This window comes from Heterodontus francisci, chromosome 47 (assembly GCF_036365525.1).
Source record: "Heterodontus francisci isolate sHetFra1 chromosome 47, sHetFra1.hap1, whole genome shotgun sequence".
Classification (NCBI taxonomy): domain Eukaryota; kingdom Metazoa; phylum Chordata; class Chondrichthyes; order Heterodontiformes; family Heterodontidae; genus Heterodontus; species Heterodontus francisci.
Genome location: NC_090417.1, coordinates 14,131,049 through 14,152,662, shown reverse-complemented (window position 1 = coordinate 14,152,662; position 21,614 = coordinate 14,131,049). Strand labels below are relative to the sequence as shown.

Below are 21,614 nucleotides of genomic sequence, written 5' to 3'. Positions count from 1 at the left end.
CCGTAATTTTGGAATCTTCACATCCACCAGTCTCTCTGTGACTTCATTGTAAGTGGTCTAGAAATGTTAATTGTTCTCCACTTCATGTGAAGAAGGATTTCCTGAAATGACCTCTCCGTCCTTTAAACTCATTCCCTTGCCTTTCTCTTGGTGTTTCAAGGAAAGTTCGGGGCACAGTATTTCCATTTCTCTGTCCATCTGGAGAACATGGCTGCTTCGAGGCCACCTCCATTCTAGGCCGAAAAGCCGATGGTCTATGGGCTACCCCAATATAGGTACAGCTATGCTGAACGAGCTCCTGCTCTATACTACTTGGGACTATGCTCTCTGAGCCACTGCAATGTACTGAAGCACGGTGGTAGTGCCACACAACACAATGGAGGGTATCCTCACTGTGAAGACAGGACTTTGTCTCCACAAAGACTGAGCGGTGGTCACTCCTACCAATACTGTCAACAGATGCATCTGCAACAGGTAGATTGGTGAGGACAAGGTCAAGGATATTTTTCCTTGTTGGTTCCCTCATCACCTGCCGCACACCCAGTTTAGCAGCTACATCCTTTAGGACTTGGCCAGCTCGGTCAGTCCTGTGTTACCAAGCCACTCTTGGTGATGGACATTGAAGTCCCCCACCCAGATTACATTATGTGTCCTTTCTACCCTCAGTGCTTCTCCCAATTGGAGAATCACTGATGTATCAGTCGAGGGGCGGGGAGAGGGTGGTGGGGGTGGGGTCGGTAGGTGGTAATCAGCAGGAGGTTTCCTTGCCCATGTTTCACCCGACGCCGTGAGACTTCATGGGGTCTGGAGTCAATGTTGACTCCTGACTGTATACCACCGTGCTGCCACCTCTGCTGGGTCTGGCCTACCGGTGGGACAGGACATACCCGGGGATGGTGATGGCAGTGTCTGGGACATGGTCTGTAAGGTTGATTCCGTGAGCATGACTATGTCAGGCTGTTGCTTGACTAGTCTGTGGGACAGCTCTCCCAACTTTGGCACAAGCCCCCAGATGTTAGTAAGGAGGATTTTGCAGGGTTGACCGGGCTGGGTTCTGCTACCCCAGTCGATGCCAGCTGGACCATCTGATTTTATTCTCATTTGATTTTCTCAGAGCAGACCGATTCAACTGAGCAGCTTGCTCGGGCTGTCAAGAGTCAATCACACAGAATCTTAGAGCACAGGAGGCGGCCAATGAGATGACGGTGCCTGTGCTGGAATGGCGTAGACTGGAGAGATGTGAACGAACAATGAGACACACAGGTACCTGTGACACTCGTGCCATATCCAGGAATGGCGACCAGCCTTGGGCCTGAAATCAGTTTCCCCATTGTTGTGAATCTGGGAGGAGAATCTCAGAAGCCGACGAAAGCTGGACAGGAGTGGCAACCCCACGGCCGAGCTGGTCAGACAGTTCTCTTCCATCGCGCAGGTCAGCATTGACAGAGGCCGATTCTCCAGATACGTGGTCTCCTCAACAACCCGGGGATTCAGAACGAGATCGGAAGCGGCTACAAACCAGAGGACAGAGGAGTTAACATTTGCAAGATGCTTCCAGCCCCAACGTCCAGACGACAGGTTTCGACACATTTTATATTAGTTCAGGGTATTCAGGGATAAAGATCCGAAGGCACTATTTGAAATAAGAGGTGATATCTCCCCAGTGTCCTGGCCATATGTGTCCCTCAACCAACTTCACTAAAACAGATTACTGCAGTTTGTGGGATCTTGCTGTGCACAAATTAGCTGCTGGTTTTCCTTCATGACACCAGTGGTTACACTTCAAAACTTGATAAATTCTATTCTTTCTCTCCTGGTGGGGTGGATTTTGAGGTGGATGGCCTTAGTAGGGTGGAAAGGGGAAAGGGATCTTAATATTTCAGCTGAACTAACAGAGGCAGCACGAGCTGGGGAAGGACTTACCTTCAGTACAGGAGATCCCCGCCGCAAAGCGCCCCCCTCCATTGGGACAGTCAAGGTCTTGGCCATGGTGAAGACACTGGAAAAGGGACAACTCGGTGCCCGAGCATTTAACGCCACTCATCACCACCTCATCCGCATTCTGGTCACCGCCCCAGAACCAAGTCTCCTGAGAAGAAATCCCAAACAATCCGTGAAAACATGGGGAAAACACTGCTGAGAGGAGAGGAGGGCAAATCAACTGGGGACATCCTCAAACATCCGGGCCTTGCTTGCCCCAGTTGCCCATTCCTCCACCGAACCGTGGGTCAATCACATGAAGGTTTACTCCAAGCCATTGCTGGTGCTGTTAGCTCTGACTGCCCTCACTCCCTCCCAGTCACTCGCCCTTTAATCCCAGCCCTCGTCCATCCCATTCTCCATTGCTGCCCCCGCACCTGTAACTCAATATATCCTCACCTACTAAAAAGAAAGAGGTGATCCCAGATGATCTCACTGAGTGAGACCAATGGTATATAAAAAGAGCAGAGGCAGCGCGCCTGAGTTTTGAAAAAAAAAAGCCAACAGTGACATCACAGGAGAGCTGCAAGGTGATTGGTTGGTGAGTAGCAGCTGTTAGAATATCTTCAAAAATTAAGGAGTAAGTTGTTTTTTTTGTGGAAAATAAAATCTCTGGTGATAAGGTGAGTACTACTGAAGTGTTTTTTTTTAAGGACTTCAGATTGGAGTGGGGAGAACAAGGCCCCTAGTGTAATTAGTATTTTTTAATAAAGGGAGTAACTAATTAATCTGAGGGTAAGTCATGACAGGAGAGCTCAGCCCCATGATCTGCTCCTCCTGCGCTATTTGGGAAATCAGGGACGCTTCCAGTGTCCCTGATGACCATGTGTGCAGGAAGTATATCCAGCTGCAGCTACTGGCTACCCGCATTACGGAGCTGAAGCTGCGGGTGGATTCACTGTGGAGTATCCGCGATGCTGAGGACGTCGTGGATAGCACGTTTAGTGAGGTGGTCATATCGCAGGTAATGGCTGCACAGGCAGAAAAGAGATGGGTGACCACCAGGCAGAGTAGTAGGCGCAGGCAGGTAGTGCAGGAGTCCCCTGTGGTCATCCCCCTCTCAAACAGATATACCGCTTTCGATACTGTTGGGGGGAATGACCTCTCAGGGGAAAGCAGCAACAGCCAAGTTCGGGGCACCACGGAGGGCTCTGCTGCATAGCAGGGGAGGAAAATGGTTTTAAGAGCTATAGTGATAGGGGATTCTATCGTAAGGGGTGCAGATGGATGTTTCCGTGGCCACAAACAAGACTCCAGGATGGTATGTTGCCACCCTGGTACTAGGGTCAAGGATGTCTCGGAGTGGCTGCAGGACATTCTGAAAGGGGAGGGTGAGCAGCCAGAGGTCGTGATCCATATTGGTACTAACGACATATGCAGGAAAAGAGATGAGGTCCTGCAAAGTGAAGACAGGGAGTTAGGCAGAAGGTTAAAAAGCAGGACCTCTAGGGTTGTAATCTCAGGATTATTCCTTGTGCCACGTGCAAGTGAGGGTAGGAATAGGAGGATAAGGCAAATGAATGCGTGGCTGAAGAGCTGGTGTAGGCGGGAGGGCTTCAGCTACTTGGATCATTGGGATCTCTTCTGGTGCAGAGGTGACCTGTACAAGAAAGATGGGTTGCATCTGAACTGGAAGGGAACCAATATCCTTGCGGGGAGGTTTGTTAGCACTACTCGGGAGGGTTTCAACTAGTCTTGCAGGGGGGTGGGACCCAAAGTAGTAGTCTCTCAGATGAGATAGTTGAGGCAAATGTCGAGGTTAAAGCAAGCAAGTCCAGTAGGCAGTCCGGGCAGGTGCAGGACAGGGAGTGTGGAAGGTCTGGTAGGCTAAGCCACGGGAAATGGGCAAGGTCCGAAATGAATATTTCTCGTCTGTATTTACCGTGGAGAAGGTCATGGAAGCTAGTGAGTTCAAGGGAGGGAACACCAATATCCTGGAGCATATCAACATTACAAAGGAGGAGGTGTTGGAGGTTTTGAAGCACATTAAGGTGGATAAATCCCCAGGGCCTGACCAGGTGTATCCTTAGATGCTATGGGAAGCAAGGGAGGAGATTGCTGGGGCCCTGGCAGAGATTTTTGTACCATCGTTAGCCACGGGTGAGGTACCGGAAGACTGGAGGATAGCTAACGTTGTGCCTTTATTCAAGAAGGACAGCATGGATAAGCCAGGGAACTACAGGCCGGTGAGCCTTACATCAGTGGTGGGAAAGTTATTGGAAGGGATTCTGAGAGACAGGATTTATATGCATCAGGAAAGGCATGGTCTGATTAGGGATAGTCAGCATGGCTTTGTACGTGGGAAATCATGTCTCACGAATTTGATTGAGTTTTTCGAGGAAGTGACCAAGAGGATTGACGAGGGCAGGGCGATGGACGGTGTCTACATGGACTTTAGCAAGGCCTTTGACAAGGTCCCACATGGTAGGCTGGTCCAGAAGGTTCGAACACATGGGATCCAGGATGAGCGAGCAAATCGGATATAAAATTGGCTTGGTGATAGGAGGCAGAGGGTGGTGGTGGAGGGTTGTTTTTTCGATTGGAGGCCGGTGACTAGTGGTGTCCCGCAGGGATCAGTGCTGGGCCCTCTGTTGTTTGTCATATATATTAATGACTTGGATGTGAATGTAAGGGGCATGATTAGTAAGTTTGTAGATGACACCAAAATTGGTGGTATAGTGGACAGTGAAGAAGGTTGTCTAAGGTTACAACAGGATATAGATAAACTGGGAAAGTGGGCAAGGGAGCGGCAAATGGAATTTAACACAGAGAAGTGTGAAGTGATGCATTTTGGGAAGTTAAACAAGGGCAGGACATATACAGTGAATGGCAGGGCCCTGGGGAGTGTTGTTGAGCAGAGAGACCTTGGAGTGCAAGTACATAGTTCCCTGAAAGTGGCAACACAGGTAGACAGGGTGGTGGAGAAGGCGTATGGCATGCTTGCCTTCATTGGCCGAGGCACTGAGTACAAGAGTTGGGGCGTCATGTTACAGTTGTACATAACGTTGGTTAGGCTGCATTTGGAGTACTGTGTGCAGTTCTGGTCGCCGCACTACAGGAAAGATGTGATTAAGCTAGAGAGGGTGCAGAAAAGATTCACGAGGATGTTGCCTGGTTTGAAGGGCTTGAGTTATAAAGAGAGATTGGATAGGCTGGGTCTGTTTTCCCTGGAGCGAAGCAGGCTGGGAGGCGACATGATAGAGGTATATAAAATTATGAGAGGCATATTTAGGGTAGATAGCTTGAGTCTGTTTCCCACGGTAGGGGTCACTAAAACTCGAGGGCATAGATTTAAGGTGAGAGGGAGGAGGTTTAAAGGGGATCAAAGGGGTAAATTTTTCACACAAAGAATAGTGGGTATCTGGAATGAGCTGCCTGAGGAGGTGGTGGAGACAGGAACAGTAGCAACATTTTAGAGGCATCTGAACAGGTACTTGAACGAGCAAGGCATAGAGGGATATGGTGGGATTAGTATAGATAGGCATTATGGTCGGCATGGACGCGGTGGGCCGAAGGGCCTGTTTCTATGCTGTACGACTCTATGACTCTATGATAGAAAGGAGAATTAAATTAACTTGAAATCATCTATTCTTTAGGGTTTGAGGCCTCCTGACATCCTTGAGGGGTCAGTCATGTTGCCAACTGTGGCTAGATGTATTCCTGAAGGATTAATCCCCTCCACCAGTGCCTGTGGTACTGAGTTCCACATACTCAATCCCTCTGAATAATTATTACAACTATCTTCTATTTATAACCCTTTGTTTTGGTCTCCCCCCACAAATGCAAACAACTTCTCTATGTCAATTGTATGGAACTCCTTCATCATCCGAAAGATCTCTCTCAGGCTACCCCCTCATCCTTGTCTTTCCCGATCGGGAAAACAGCTCAATTCTGGGATCATTCTCCTGAAACTATTTCTTGTTGCACCTTCGCCAGTGTCTCTGTATCCTTGTTACAATACGGAGAGCAGACCTGCGCACAGTACTCCAAGAGTGGTCTAACCACGTTTCGATAAACAGAACTGTACCTAACTTGAATACCTGGCTGCTCTTTATCGTGTTATGTGCCCATTTGCTACCGTCGCTGGTCGATTCTGCTGCTGGCTGGCCAGTTCACACTGCTCGGCTGAGATGCTACTGGGCAGAAAGTTGGTGACAGTAAGGACCATGATGGTACATACCTGAATCGCATGGTCAGCGAAGCCTAGGCCCAGTTGCCTGCACACCACCATGGCTTCCATGAGGCCCCAGTTGCTGCTGCAGACCGTCCCCCACCTCAGGGTGCCATTCTTCTTGGCGAGAACCTCCACACGGCCTTCGAACGGAGTACGCCCTCCAGCCAGGCGGATCTGTACACAGGGCGGGGGGGTCAAGGAAACAGACACAACGAGACCTTTAGAGGGACCTTGGTCATGACCTTTAGCAGCTGCTCAACAACACTTCTTCTAGGCAATGCCTTCCTGAACGACTCCTCACAGTTTCTTTCTCATGGGTTTGGTCTAAATTTGGTCTTAGGGTATGGGCATCGCTGGCAAGGCCAATAGGTATTGCCCATCCCTTCAGAAGGGGTTGGTGAGCCACCTTCTTGAACCAGGTCAAGACCTGGAACTCGCTGCCCACAAAAAGTGGTGGAAGTGGATAAGATCAATGACTTCAACAGGAAGTTGGATGGCCACCTGAGACAAACAGACTTGCAGGGCTACATGGATCGAGCTGGGGAGTGAGACTGACTGCATAACTTCGTGGAGAGCCAGCATGGACGTGATGGGCCAAATGGCCTCCTCCTGTGCCACAAATGATTCTATTGCACCTCAGTCCATGCGGGGTAGGTACACCAACCGTGCTGTTCGGAAGAGAATTCCAGGATTATGACCCAGCAACCGTGAAGGAACGCTGATATAGTTCTAAGTCAGGATGGGTGTGTGGCTTGAAGGGGGAACTTGCAGGTGGTGGTGTTCCCATGCATCTTCTGCCCTTGTCCTTCTAGGCAGCAGGGGCACAGGAGGTAACTGCTGAGCAACTCTTAGACATATCGATTCATTTACAACACAGAGAAAGCAAACATTTCTGGGAGAAGCATAGACAAATGCTGCGAGATATTTCGTCAAGGGCCTGTTTCACGTTGAACTCCAGCCCCGAATCCGAAGAAAAGATTAGAATAAAATATTTGAAGGCAGACATCATCAAAAAAAAACCCAGACCCAATTAGCAACTGATAAAACTTTCTACAATGGACATTTTAAGGCAGTTCATTGAATGAAAATGGGGATGGATCAGTCGAAGAGGAGTTTGAGATGATGATCGCAACTTAATGGTCAAATTGAAAGGATTAGAAGCAGTTTTCAAAGATGGGAAGGTAGTGGGATTTGAGGCAGTTCCAGAGAGGAGGGATAAGACGGTTGAAAGCTCCGACAGCAGTGTCAGTGTCAAGGGGCAGCCAGGAGGTGATGTGGAGGATACATACTGTACATCAGGTGCTGTAGCACGATGGCTGTGGTACTGGACTGCTAATCCAGAGGCCTAGGCTATTGTTCCAGAGACATGAGTTCAAATCCCACTATGGCAGCTGGGAAATTTCGAGTCAGTTAATGAAATAAATCTGAATTTAAAAAAAAAAACTATTATCAGTAATGGTGACCAGCAAGCTTACCCGAGTGTTGTAAAAACCCATCTTTAAGCAAGGAAATCAATCCGGGCCTAGATGTGACTCCAGCCCGAAGCCATGTCGCTGACACTTAAATGCCCTGTGAAGTGGCACAGTGAGCTTCTCAGTTACATCAAATGACTGAAAAAAGTAATCACTTTGCTGGCTGATGACAGATCAACACCACCTTCTCAAGGGCAATAACTGCTGGCCTTGGCAGTGACAATAATATCCCATGAATAAAAATAAAATCAGTCAGGACAGGTGGGACCGGGTGACACAAGGCCGAAGCAGGTTACTGAGGTGAGGTGGGACAAGGCCAGGGAGGGTTCTGGAATTGCATGTGCGAGGAGGGTGCCAAAAGGAGGTCAGTTTGGATGGGGATAAATGGACTGCGTGTGGGACAGGATGCAAGTTGGGACTTCCAGAAGGATCAAGCCTGAGAGATAAACAAGGAGAGCCGAATGCCAACAGCAGCAAAGAGAAAGGGACCAGAAATGGAGGTGAAAATCAGAAAACAAACAACCTGATACTACAATGAGTTGACTTTTATGGATGAATGAACTATGATGGGCCGAATGGCCTTCCCCATCTGTCTATGTTTTGTTACCTTATCAACCATGGACGTGGGGAGGGAAATACGATACAAGGCCCAGCACTGCAGAGCAGGGAGTAAGTGAGTGAGTTCGTTCGTCAAGGGAGAAACCTCGGGCCCTTCCTGCGACTGAGCTCATGACCAGAGATGACCACCAGGAGATCCCAGTGACCTATCCTGGCCACTCTGCCAAGATCCAGTCGATGGTGCAAAGGGAGCGACGGCAACATCAGATACATAAAAGTATCTTGGGATGATTCACCGTGTCCAGTCCACGTTGTTGGACTTGTTCATGGATTAGAATGGGTGGGGGTGGGGCAGTCCCAACAGGAAGCATGAACCCACCTGGTTCTCAAAACCCATGGCAGGGATGTTACAACGCACTGCAGCATCTTCATCGTGGCCACACAGGTTACCCTGGTTGAACTTGCAGTCAGTGATGGACCTCTCAAAGCCCGTGCACAGCACCTGATTCATATGAGTCAAGCCGATTCCTGTGAGAGAGAAAAGGAGCCAATGAGGGGACACACATTGACCATGGGTTGAAGCCAGAGATTAGCCATTAATGACAGGCAACGCGCAAGAACACAAGAAATAGGAGCAGGAGTAGACCAGGGGACCCATGGAGCCTGCTCCGCCATTCAATACCATCATGACTGATCTTCGGATTCGACTGCACATGACTGCCTGCTCCCCATATCCTTCAGACAGCAAAAATCTGTCTATCTCAGCCTTAAACATACTCAATGATGGAGCATTCACAACCCTCTGCGGGTAAAGAATTTCAAAGATTCACAACCCTTTCAGTGTTGTCATATCTCCTCATCTCAGTCCTTAACCTCAGACTGTGCCCAGTGTTTTAGATTCCCCGACCAGCGGAAACAATCTCTCAGTGTCTACCCTATCACAGACTCTGGTCTGAAGGTGTTACAACAATGTCTACTCAGATCAGCGGCTTCTCTAGTTTGCCTGTTCCCCAACAGCCCACTGTCGGTCCAAGTGGAAACCGTGCAAGCCATCCAGATGCTATGGATAATGCTCCTGTGGTCCTGGTTTCCGAAAGTCCTCGAAATGAAGGGTGAAAATAAAGTTGCTAACTCCAATAAAAAAAGAGAATATGACAAAGAAAGAATCCCTGGTACATACTTACAGGCTTCCTGTTGCAGGAATAACCCTACAGATTCCATTGTTATTTTCATACACTCAGCCATGACATCGCTCCCAGTGTTGTGGTGAGGTCAGCTTTTATCAGTGGGTGTCACATTTACACTATGTCTCAGATGAGACGTTAAACTGAAGTCCTGTCTGCCCTCTCAGGAAGACGTTCAAGATCCCATGGTACTATTCCAAAGAGCAGGGGAGTTCTCCATGGTGTCCTGGCCAATATTTATCCCTCAGGCAATACCCACTGAAACAGATGGTATCTTTATCACACTGCTGTTTTTGGGAGCTCGCTGTGCGCAAATTGGCTGCCGCATTTCTTAGGTCACGACAGCGACTATACTTCAGAAAATACTTCATTGGCTGCAAAGCATTATGGGATGCCCTGAGGTTGTGAAAGGTGCTATATAAATGCAAATTCTTTCTCTCCATTTGCTGAAGCACATTGGGAACAACAATATAACATGATAACTGAGGCATGTGAAATAGGAAAGAAGAAGAAAGGGAGAGCGAGAGAGTGGGAGAGAAAGAGAATGGAAGAGGATTAAGAGGAAGATGAGGAGCAAGACAAAAGGAGGAAATGTGAAAGAGAGAAAACAAAAGCAAGAGAGTCAGAGATAAAGAAAGATAAAGGGATAGAGGGAGAGCCAAATGAAAAGAAAGAAGTGGAGGTTGTAAACTGGTGAAGTGGCTTTGCTGAAGGTTTGACTGTTTGTTAGATAATAGTTGGGATCTGCTCAAACACTGAGCCAGGATCGAGCACACAGTCAGTGAAAGGGGCAGCACTGAGTGGCACAAAACATACCGTCCGCCAAATTTGGCCCACGGCTGCTTACAAACTCCTCAGCTTTGAGAAGACAATCACTAAGAGAGGGACGGCATGATCTGAAGACATAAGCCTTTTTATCGTCTCATTCATCTCGGTGTGGCTAATTGAGTATTGCTGCGAGTTCTATTTGACTTTCTCTGGTGTTTTCCTGTTTGTGATGGCTCAGTATGGCTTTAATCTATCGTATCCCCATGGAGCGAGCGCAGGCTTTTCCCCCCGAACCTTGGCCATGAGTAGCTCATGTTGGGGAGTTAACAATCTTCACCTGGGGAAGAAACCAAACTGGAGGAACGCTTTCTAAAACTTGCACAACATGTGAGCAGGCGGCCATGTCTACAGCTGTCTTTCCAGAACTTCACAACATATGAAGAAAACAAGTACCTCAGAAATAGGAGCAGGAGTCGATCATTCGACCCCTCAAGCCTGCTCCACCATTCAATATGATCAATATGTCCAAAACACTATTCAGCTGCATTCCTTCAGCTTGAGTTCCTCCAAAAGTTCAAAATTGACCCTCTGTCCTCCAAGTGTGTGGAGGATACAGTCATCGAAGATCAAGAAGTTCGATTTATCCAGCACCTTTCATAGCGTCAGGACACCTCAAAACATGTCCCAGCCAATGATTGTGAAGTGTAATCACTGTGGCAATGTATGGAAATGTGGCTGTCATTTTGCACACAAAATCCGAACTAAAACAATTCTCTTCTGATGATGTTGATCGAGGGGTTAATATTGACCAGAATACCAGGGGAAATTCTCCTGCCCTCCTCTGTCACAGAAAACTTTGGGTCCAGCTGCGAGGGCAGACAGGGTTAGGGCCGGCTACCCGACCCAAACCCGACGACATGTGTCGGGGTCGGGTCGGGTCAGGTCGCACATCTGGGTCCGGCATTCGTGCTCAGGCGGGGTCGGGCCGGGCCGGGTTGGACACGCTCTATCACAGCTAAGTGGCTCCAATATTAATGTCATTTTTGGACTAGAAAGGTGGTTTTGTTCAAATTATTTTAAGCTTGTGCAGATCAGCAACAAAGTGAAAAATGGAAGGTAAGTTAACTGATGGTCGGGCGCGGGAAAAAAAAGGAAGGACTCGGGCTCGGGGTCGGACGTGGTTCTGTTGGGCTCGGGTCGGGTGTCGTTTGCCTTTAAGACAGGGCCTCAGTTTAATGTCCCGCCTGAAAAAAACAGCACCTCCAACAGTGCAGCACTCCCTCAGTATTGCACTGGGAGTGTCAGTCTGGATGACGTGCTCAAGTCTCTGGAGTGGGTCTTGAACCCACAATCTTCCGACTCACTGAGGCTGGAGTGCAAGCCAGCGAGCCACGGCTGACAACAACAACTTATATTTATCTAGCGCCTTGAACGCAACGTGACATCCGCATGACCAACACCACTGAAAGCACCGTAACAGGTACACCTTGAAGCAACCTGAACATGTGGAGTGAATTAGCACAAGCCATCTCAATGTGGCTCCCACATGTCAAACACACTCAGGGCAAAGAATGATGACCCAAGACTGAACGTTTTGTCAACTGCAGCACACCTAGTCCATGACTGTTGGTCTTGCTGCAAATTTCCTGGGAGGGACAAACCCAGCAGAAAAAAAACATGAATTAAGACAGTTTCAGAAACTACTGCTTCATCAGGTGTAAGGCAGCAGAAGTGATTTCGCTGAAATCAGTTTTTACAAAACAAGGGGGAAAAATAAATCTCACCAAGTTTTCAAAGAAGATGAACTTCACTGACCTTTTCAGGCATTTTCCAAATGGGGCTGACAGATGTTTTGACCGAGGTGGAAGGAGTGCACTGTTTATTCTCGTTCCACTTCTCCACAGGTCACAACTTTTACTTAAATTTTCCCACTTATCAATACCGTCAATCATATACCCTACTTTTTTTAAAATCCCAGAATAAAATACACCAACCAGGTTTCTTTAATAAACATTATTATAAAACAAGTGTTAAACCAGAAATGAAGTAAAGAATAAACACACAGATTGAAATATTGAAGTTCCCTTTCTACTTCAGCCCCTCACACTCACACACACACTTCAAAAAGTCCCTCATGAGCTGTCAAGTGCTTTGAGGAATTCTGAGGTCAGGAAAGCAATGAGAGCTTTATCTCGTTTTCAGTGCAGATCTCAGGGGCCAGGGGAAGTCGTGTGGAAAGGGCGGGATCGCTGGGGTGCAGAGAAGGTGAAGAGTGTGGGAAATGCCTCACCTTTACCCATTTGAGCTCCGGTTAAAGCGTCCTTGGCTGACCCAAAGCCCAGCTCTCGACACACCACACTGGCTGACATAATGCTCCACTGATCATCACACACCGTTCCCCATTGTCCGTCCTTCATCACTTCCACTCTGCCCTCTCCAATCCTGGCTCCTCCTTTCAGACGAACCAATGGTTTCTGGGGAAACAAAAAGAAAAGCACACTCAGGCAGCAAGCTGTGGGCAAGGTGCAGTCAGAAATCTGCCCTGGCCCTCCTGAAGGTGCTCAGCCTCACTCAAGCAAATTGGAAATGTTCCAGAAATATTGTCAAAAAAAAAAACAGCAAACACAACCATGAGCATCCTGAGAAAGACAGCTTTGCAAAATTGGCTGAGAAACATTCTGAACTGAGTCCCTGGAAAGAAACGACGGTGATCACCCATGGAGACAAGGAGAGGGGGACACTGGAGGAGAATGTAATGGAAAACCACGGCGGAGAGATTAATATTAAATGAGGGCAAATGGTGGGGGAGGGGAGGGGAGGCAGGGGGTGTTCACTACCTCAAAGGATGTCTGAGAGCGAGAGCATCTCAGTCACATGCCTGATTCGAAACAATCAAATCGTGTTGAGCACATTGTCATGTGATCAAAGACATGTTTCAGCATTTCAACAAGGAAGGGCAAACTGTTGTGGCAAACTTCCCAGTTCTTGTGCTCTGGAATGCAATGCCTGAAAAGCAGATTCAACAGCAACTTTCAAAAGAGAATTGGATAAATACATGAAAAGGAAAGATTTGCAGAGCTGGAGGACAAGAGCAGTGGGGCGGGGGTCGGGAGAATGGGACGAGTGCTTTCAAATGAGCCAGCACAGGCCTGATGGGCTGAATGGCTCTCCTTCCCTAATGTACATTTCTATGATTCTACCATGACATGTAATTTGGTGTTGAACAGCCCACCTGCTCATCGGCACAAAAGGCCAGCGTGAAAAATTATCTGCTTCTTGCGGTGTAAAGTTGCATCTTTGCCAGACAGAAGGCTATGTTTTGACAAATGCAACATGATCCGATCTTCAGTTCACCAACCCGCGTTCATTCAGCCACCTCCAGCCTGTCAAGCCCAAGAAAGCTGGGCCATTAGAACCTCCAGTTACCTTAAAGCATCCCTGAATTTGTCTCTGTGTCAAAGCCGCCATTGACCTCAAGACAATGGCAGATCCAATGGGACTGCAGCGTAATGAGGCTCACTTTTGTGCTTTGTCAGTGTTCGGGTACTCAACCCAGCAAACCCAGACTGTGACCAAAATCTAACCAAGGAAAGTGGGCAAATCCTACTCAAAATCAGACCGGGACAACAACTGCATGAAGACTTCCATTTGTATGATTTACAGGATGAGAACCGTCACAGGCTCCACCAAGACAGGTGAAGGTGGAAATTAAGCACTTCTGGAATGTGGTCACTGTTGTAATGTAGGCAAACATGGCAGCCAATTTGTGCACAGCAAGCTCCCACAGACAGTCGTGTGACAGGGACCTGATAATCTGATCAATTGGTGTTGTTTGAGGGATGAAAGTTGGCCGAGGACACGAGGGAGAACTCCCCCCACTCTGGTGCTAAGTATGTGATCTTTTACATCCACCGCAGAAGGCAGACAGGGAAATGTGTTAAATGCCTCATCCAATAGACTGCCCCTCTGACAGTACAGCACTCTCTCAGCACTGGCACCGCGAGTGTCAGCCTGGGTTAAGTGCTGAAGTATCTGGAGTGAGACTTGAACCACCTGACTTGGAGTTGAGAATGCTCACCAGTGAGCCAAGGAAAATGAAGTCTGTTGCAAACAGTCTCCACTCCAGATTCTTTCACATGTTGCAGCCTTTGGTTTCCTCAACTGTAGAGGGGTTACAATACAGAATGCCAGGAAGCTGAAAATAAATGATCCGCAGGCTGCTGCTACAAGATGAGTGAGAAAGTCAGAGAGAGACAGAGAGAGAGACAGAGAGAGAGAGAGAGAGACAGAGAGAGAGAGAGAGAGAGAGACAGAGAGAGAGACAGAGAGAGAGAGAGAGAGAGTGCAGAGTGCTGAGAGGCCACGTGAGCCAATACAGCAGCAAGCCAGAGCAACAGAACAAGTCCAACAAAACAAATTCTTTTTGGTTAACATGTTCAAATTCAACATTTGCTCCCACTTTCAAACTGTTCCCTACTGCCGTGCTGAGGAAAGAGAGCCCTGCATTTCCAGAGCGCCTTTCACCACCTCAGGACTTCTGAAACAACTGCGAGCCAATGAAGAGCTTTTTGAAGTGTGGTCCCTCTTGCAATGCAGGAAACGCAACAGCCAATTTGCGCACAGCAAGCTCCCACAAAACAGCAATGAGCTGGTGACCAGATAATGCTAAATAATTGCCAGGACACCAAGGGGAACTCCCCGGCTCTTCACCAGGATAGATATTTGACCTCCTACTGGGGGTGGGGGCCGACGGGGGCCTGGGGTCTATGTCTCAGCTGAAAGGCGGCCCCTCTGACAGTGCGGCACTCCCTCAATATCCTTCTCTTTTGTCCCAAGATCCAATGCCCTCAGATTTCTTTCAAAGAATCTGCACCAAGTCTCACGAGATTTCACCTGTGAACTTGGCAGAGTCGCGAAGCACTTTGGCCAGGAGAGGGGATTGGTGGTTTTCACAGATCCATCCAACCCAGTTGTCACATAGTGACCGCACATGTTCACTTTCCAGCAAGGGTCACCGGACAACGGCAGGTGGAAATGACCAGAATGCTCATTTCTGCAGCACCTTTCATGTGATAAGAAATTTAATGCCAAAGTGCTTTTCAAATCGGAGAGATATTGAGCCAGGAAGATAGAGGTTGGGATGGTTGAGCTGACAAAATGTCAACAGATGTAGAGGTAGGACAGAGGGTGGCTGAAGATTCAACCATCCAAAATGGAGGAAAGCAAGGGAGGACACACAGCATTTGTATAGCACCTTGAACACACAATGAACATGCCAAGGTTTATCACAGGAGTGTTGTGGCACTCAGCCACGCAAGGAGAGATATATTACAAGAGGTGACCCAAAGCTTGCTGAAAGAGCTGGGTTTTAAAGGAGTATCCAAACAGGAGGAGGAGGAGGAGGAGTGAGGTCAAGAGGGTTACGGAGGGACATGAGATGGTCAGAGGAATGGAGGACTGAGCATCAAGAGTATTGAGGCATCCTCGCTGAACTGTTCTTCTTCCCATGTCTGAGGCCATTCAAGCTTGTTATCATACAATGAATGGTGCTGTAATCAGCCAACTGGGCACAGGCATGGGATCATGACACATCCGCACCACAGTGGGTAAGGAGACCTATACCCAGCCACTCATCAACCGAGCTCCTGCTTTCAAATGATTAAATAACCGTTGAGTGCAACTCAGGTCTTTGGTCAGAGTGCCAGAACGTCAGGGAAAGTTCTGTTCAACGCTCTTCAGTCACTCAGGCAGTGTATCCCTGGCAGAATAGACGTGTACGTGCTTAAGATTCCCAGCCAAACCGCCCATCTGGCTTCTATTTTCTGATGTGCATTACAGAAACAATGTGGAATGTGCTATGTGGTGATTTGTGTTTCAAGTTTAATCTCCCAAACTATTCCACAACACTTTTTAACAGTAACAAGCGCACAGACAGAGGTGGGGCCCCTGCAGGGCACAGGAGTGGGTGGGGGGGGGGGAGCTTCAGTGCTCCATTTGAACTTATAGTTGTGGCCGACTTTGCAGACCTAGGGACAGGAGGAGGCCATTCAGCCCCTCGCGGCTGTTTCTGCCATTCACTGAGATAGTGGCTAATCTGTAGATAACTGCACCTACCCCTGTCTACATTCCCACAGCCCAGCTCAACTGGATAGACCCTTGAACCAAACACAATGCCCTCGTCACCTCAGTCTGGAAGGCCTTCCTGACTCGAATGTTGCTCACGGCAGTGAAGGCCCGGCCAGCTACACAGCTCACGACGACTGGCATCTGGCTCGTACACGTGTTGTTCGCGCCCACCGGAGAGTGGCCCAAGCTGCAGCTGGACAAGTGAGCTTCACTGCCTGAGCAGTTAATATGGTAGGGCCAGTAGACGTGTTGCTTCCTGCTTGCAAACGTCCTGTGGAAAGAGAGCACATGAAAACATGAGTCCACGTCCAGTACACTACAGAACCAGTACACGCCACTCGCAACATAGGAACAAGAGCGTGTAGAGAATGCCAGCAGCAGACGGAGAGAGAGTAGCCTGGGCTTCCGCACACACCCACTTAACCATTTCAAGCTGTGGAACTCCATCTACCTGCCTTGGCTGCATATTCTTGTACAATATTGTCTCGCAAAAATCGATCACTCTCTGGTGTGAAATGATGAACTGAGCCAGTATCTATTGCTTTCAGTGGGATAGAGTTCCACACATCTACCACCCTGAGTGTGAAGAAGTGTTTGCTAACTTCTCTCCTGAATGACCTGACTCTGAGGTTAACGTTCTGTCCCCTTGTCCTAGACTCCCATCATCAGTGGAAAAGGTTTCTCTCTATTCTACCCGATCAAGTCCTTTTCAAAATCCAAAAAACTCAACCAAATCACCCCTTAACCTTCGACATTCCTGGGAATACTATCCTAGTTTATTCATTACATTCACAAAGAGGTTGGGATTGGACAGCACAGAAGGAGGCCATTCAGCGCAGTCTGCCTGTGCTGGCTTCTTGCAAAGATCGATCCAATTTGTCCCATTCCCCTCCCAACTCTTGCCTGTAGTGCTGCAGACTCGATTCGGGTGTTAATATTACCAAGGCCAGGGACAGAATCTTCAAATCAAAACCAGGCCTTTCAGGAGTGAAACCGGAAAATACTTCTTCACATAAACGGATTGTGGAAATCTGGAGCTCCCATCCCCCACTAGACCAGAGATGCTTGAATGTGAGTGACTGAGATTGAGAGATTTCATTCAGCAAGTGCCTGTTCATTCCTGCACCCAGGTTACAGATCTCAGCAGGACACCGCTGGCAGTGAAGTGGGGATGGAGGGGGCAGGGGAAAGCAGGTGGGTGTGAGGGGGAGCGAGGGGCACTAAGGGGGTAGGTAGGGTGCAACCAGGGACCGGACAGGGCAGTAGGTGCATACTCCAAACCAATACTGGGTGGTACAGCACAGGGACAGAGAGATTGTTAGAACATGACAGACCAATCCAATCCCAACACTGACTGAGTGCTTTCGATGGAACAATGGGACCAAAGGAAAAGCCATTACCTACCATCGGCTAATGCAATTAAGAAACTGATTACCCTGCACAATGGTACAAGGGACATGCCTTCCATATGATAATTAAGGCCAGCATCAGAGACAATGGTACGAGAATCAGGCCATTGTAACCGTGATTGATTCATCTCGAGCAGAGAGATGGGGCATTCAAGCCTTCCAGCAAGTTCAGAGCCAGGTGGTTACTGCACTGCCCCAAACAGCAGGAGGTTTTGTTTTAAATAACATGAGAGTTTGAAGGTTTTGTCTGGGTCATTTCTTCCACAGAAGGACTGTATTATTGCACCCAGTATCAAGATTTGTCTGGGTTATTTCTTCCACGTTATTTCTCTGATAAGATTCGTCTGGGCTACGCGTGGAATAATGCTGGACACTGCACTGCATGAACGACAGGAAATATGTTTGAGATGTTCTGAGTTGTTGTTGTATTATAAAAAGAAAGCACATCAGAGTGAATGTGCGACAGTTATGTGAAGAAGAACAGGGACTGGTCATCTCAGATCCAAGCCGACAATCAACATTGGTAATGACCAGGCCTGTGGGCGATTGTAAGTTTTGCAGTCAAATCTTGAAGGGGTTTATATTGTGGGGGCTGTAGTCGGAAGAAGGGTCATGATCTTGACTCAGGACCTAAAATCAACACCGGGACAGACTGGCCGTGTGGGTGACTAAGTATTTTTCAGCTAAATCGTAGTGATCTTGGTCTGAGGGTTTTGGGGCAAAAGTGTTGTGTTTTTGCCTGAAATTTGTAAGTTTGAGCCAAGGCATAGTGACTTTGTTTGGGTAACTGGGGACAGTGGTTAAATCACTGAAGAGTTCAGCTGGGAATTCGGGTGTCAACTTTAAGTTACTGAGGGAGGCTTTGTACTGAGGATAGTTTTGTTTTATTTCTGTTTCAACTAACCATAGGGGTGTCTGTATTAGGGATATTATTGGATTCAATAAAAAAACAATTCATGGTGAAGCCAAACCCTGTGTCGTGTGCAATTTTGTTCTTGTAATTCCTAAAGTCCAAGGACTGTAGTCAGGGGGTACGGGAACGGAACCTCTTACAAAAGTTAACTCCTCTTTGTGTGCATGCGTTCTAACCAGCAGCACACCCTGGATACTTCAGGGTGAAACTATTCCTTCATTGTCTTGTCATCCTGATCATTCAGCTCAACTGTCTAACAAGCCCTTGCTGAGACTGAACCCAGGAGATGTACAATCTTATGAAAGGAGTGTGCATGTGGACAGCCCAAAGAGCAGCACAATCCTACCAGGGGAGTGCGCGTGTGGAATCTAGCTTTGCCCTGACAGCAGCATTACGGAGCCCCTCGGCTTGAGAATAAACAGCTGAATGGTTCACAAAGGACAAAGGTCACTGAGTGGATTGCTTCATTTTGCACTTCTGTATCACTTTTGCACACAAGCACAGGAGTAGACTTGTGTGGATCATTGAGCCTGCTGCACCATTCAACAAGATCACAGCTCATCTTGCACCCCACCTCCGCTTTCCCACCCTCTCGTCAGATCCCTGGATTGCCCTCAGGGAGCTCCATTTGTGTCTTTTTAAAGCTGTGGATATAGAGTACCTGCAGACGAGCAGAGAGATGGGAAGGGATCTGTTCCCAAATGATGAAGGGTTTTGAGACAGCCAAGTGGGACAAGCTCTTGTGACATGTTGGTGTGTCACTGCCTTGACAACTTAAATTAAAGCTCATCATTATCAGGGTGAAGGGAGAGGGCAGGAGAAATGATTTTTAAATGCAGCAGAGGGTTGTTCGGATCTGGTACATCCCACCAGAACTGTGTCCCTTGTCTGCACAAAATTTGGATCTTTTCACTGGACTATCCCCTTCCTATCTCTTCAATCTCCTCTGGCCCTGCAGACCCTCCAAGATATCTCCGCTCTCTAATTGTGGCCTCCAGAGCATCCCCGATTTCAACCACTCTGCAACTGATGGCTGTGCCTTCAGCTGCTTGGAAACTAAGCTCAGGAATTCCTTCCTGAAACCCTCTCTTTCCTCCTTTAAGATGCTCCTTAAAATCTACCTCATTTGCATGGTCATCCGGCCTCATATCTCCTTTTTTTTGGTTCAATGTCAAATGACTTGGAGATCTGATACGCCAATAAGTAGTTCATACCAATTTTCATTCCTAAAATAAACCACATAGTGGCCACACATGTCAAGCACCTTGGGATAGATTGCGACAGTAAAACTGTCATCTCATTGCAAGATGCTGTTTTAGGTATAAATTTTAAGCAGAGGTAGCTATCACAATGTGCTTGCAAGGGAACAGATTCACTCGTAAACTTTCAAAAGGAAAGTGGTGATATCATTGGAAAGGAAAAATTTGCAGGGCGATGGGGAAACACGAGTGGGAGTGGACTAATTAGATAGCTGTTTCCAGGAGCCGGCTTCGGTCCGATGGGACAAATGGCCTCCTTCTGTGCTGTATGATTCCATGAGAAAGGATGATGATGAAAGCAGAATCCACCACAGGTTTCAAAAGTGAACTGGATCGAAACTTGAAAAAAGGAAATATGGAAGCGTTTGAGGAATGTGCAGGAGAAAGGAACCAAACAGCTCACTCTTTCACAGAGTCAGTCAAGATGTAATGGGTTAAACGGTGTCCTCCTGCAGTGTGCAAGGCTATGACTGGATAATGTCACCCGACAATTGTAGCATTTCAATGCTCCTCTCCAGAAGGTGAAAGGAAAGCTAGCAAACAGTTGGCTGGACATAGATGGGACGGTCAGTGGACAATGAACCAGTGAGGAAACACTGGCTGATTCTCCCCTTTTGCTAAACCGAAGTGGGTGGGGGGCCAGGACCAACTATCACACCTCAGTGGCAGTTCCCATTACTTTAGTTCACTCCACACGGCTGACTGGACTCAGCAATCAGGAGTACAATTCCTAAATTTGCAGAGGACAACAAACTTGGGACGGGGGGGGGTGCGGGTTGGAGTTCATACCAAATGAGAATGTGACAAAACACAAGACAACTTCCAGAACTGGTGTTCAATTGTCAAATCAATGAATACAGACGAGTGAGATACAGGCATTTTTGGTGGAAGTTTAAGGAGGCCACATATTGCTTGGATAATAAGAGTTAAAATGGGTTAGGAGGAGCAAAAGACCACAGAACAGAAAAAGCAAACCAATCTCTGAGGCTTATTTCTAGCGGGACAGAATTGAAAAGCAGCAAAGTCATGTTAAACTTGCATCTAACCCATTTGTTGGACCACATTTGCAGAATGATGCAGAGTACCAGTCTCCAGATTATAAAAAGGATATCGAGGAACTGCAGAAGGTGCAAACAAGATTTGCAAGGATGATACCAGTAATGAAAGGTTTTATGTATCAGGAAAGTTTGAACAAGTTTTTTTTTTTCGAGGAAAGGGTGTCCTTGAAGATAATGGAAGAGTTTCAGAGCATACACATTTGGAAAATGTTTCCACTTATTGGGGACGAGGGGCCATCAAGGTAAGACGGTGAGCAAGAAATCCAATGGGGAATTCAGGAGAAACGTCTTGAGTGGTGAGAATGTGCAACTCGCGACCAGAGGCAGTGGTTGAGGTGAATAGTATCGATGCATTTAAGGGGAAGCTGGATAAAACACCTGAGGGAGAAATGAGTAAAATGCGATGCTGTTAGGAATGGAAGAGCGGTGGGAGGAGGATCGTGTGGGGCCAGCATGGGTCAGTGGGACGAATGGCCTGTTCTTGCGCTGTAGTTGCAATGCGACTGAAAGTCACTTTCAGTCATCAGAGAAAGGAAGGCCATGCTCTGAATGAACTCAATGCATTCCCAATCTCGACTGGGCTGACCTCTCCCCCCACACTGACCCCAACAACATAACAATGTCGCAGTCCAACAAGAGGGGAGTTATACCTCCATTCTGCTTGTAGATCTCTCAGTCATATTGAAAGCTGCCATGAGCCCAAACTCTGTCCT

General features: G+C 47.8%; 1 protein-coding gene across 1 annotated transcript in view; it reads right to left on the bottom strand.

The window, feature by feature from the left end:
• The window catches only part of LOC137357161 (uncharacterized), a 115,461-nt gene that overhangs the window by 10,215 nt on the left and 83,632 nt on the right, over positions 1-21,614 (bottom strand). Inside the window, exons 28-33 of the mRNA XM_068023261.1 lie at positions 16,320-16,533; positions 12,427-12,610; positions 8,564-8,712; positions 6,161-6,328; positions 1,924-2,089; positions 1,268-1,511 (exon numbers count right to left, since the gene is read on the bottom strand). Coding sequence (XP_067879362.1) covers positions 1,268-1,511; positions 1,924-2,089; positions 6,161-6,328; positions 8,564-8,712; positions 12,427-12,610; positions 16,320-16,533 — 1,125 coding nt within the window. The remainder of the gene's footprint in view (positions 1-1,267; positions 1,512-1,923; positions 2,090-6,160; positions 6,329-8,563; positions 8,713-12,426; positions 12,611-16,319; positions 16,534-21,614) is intronic.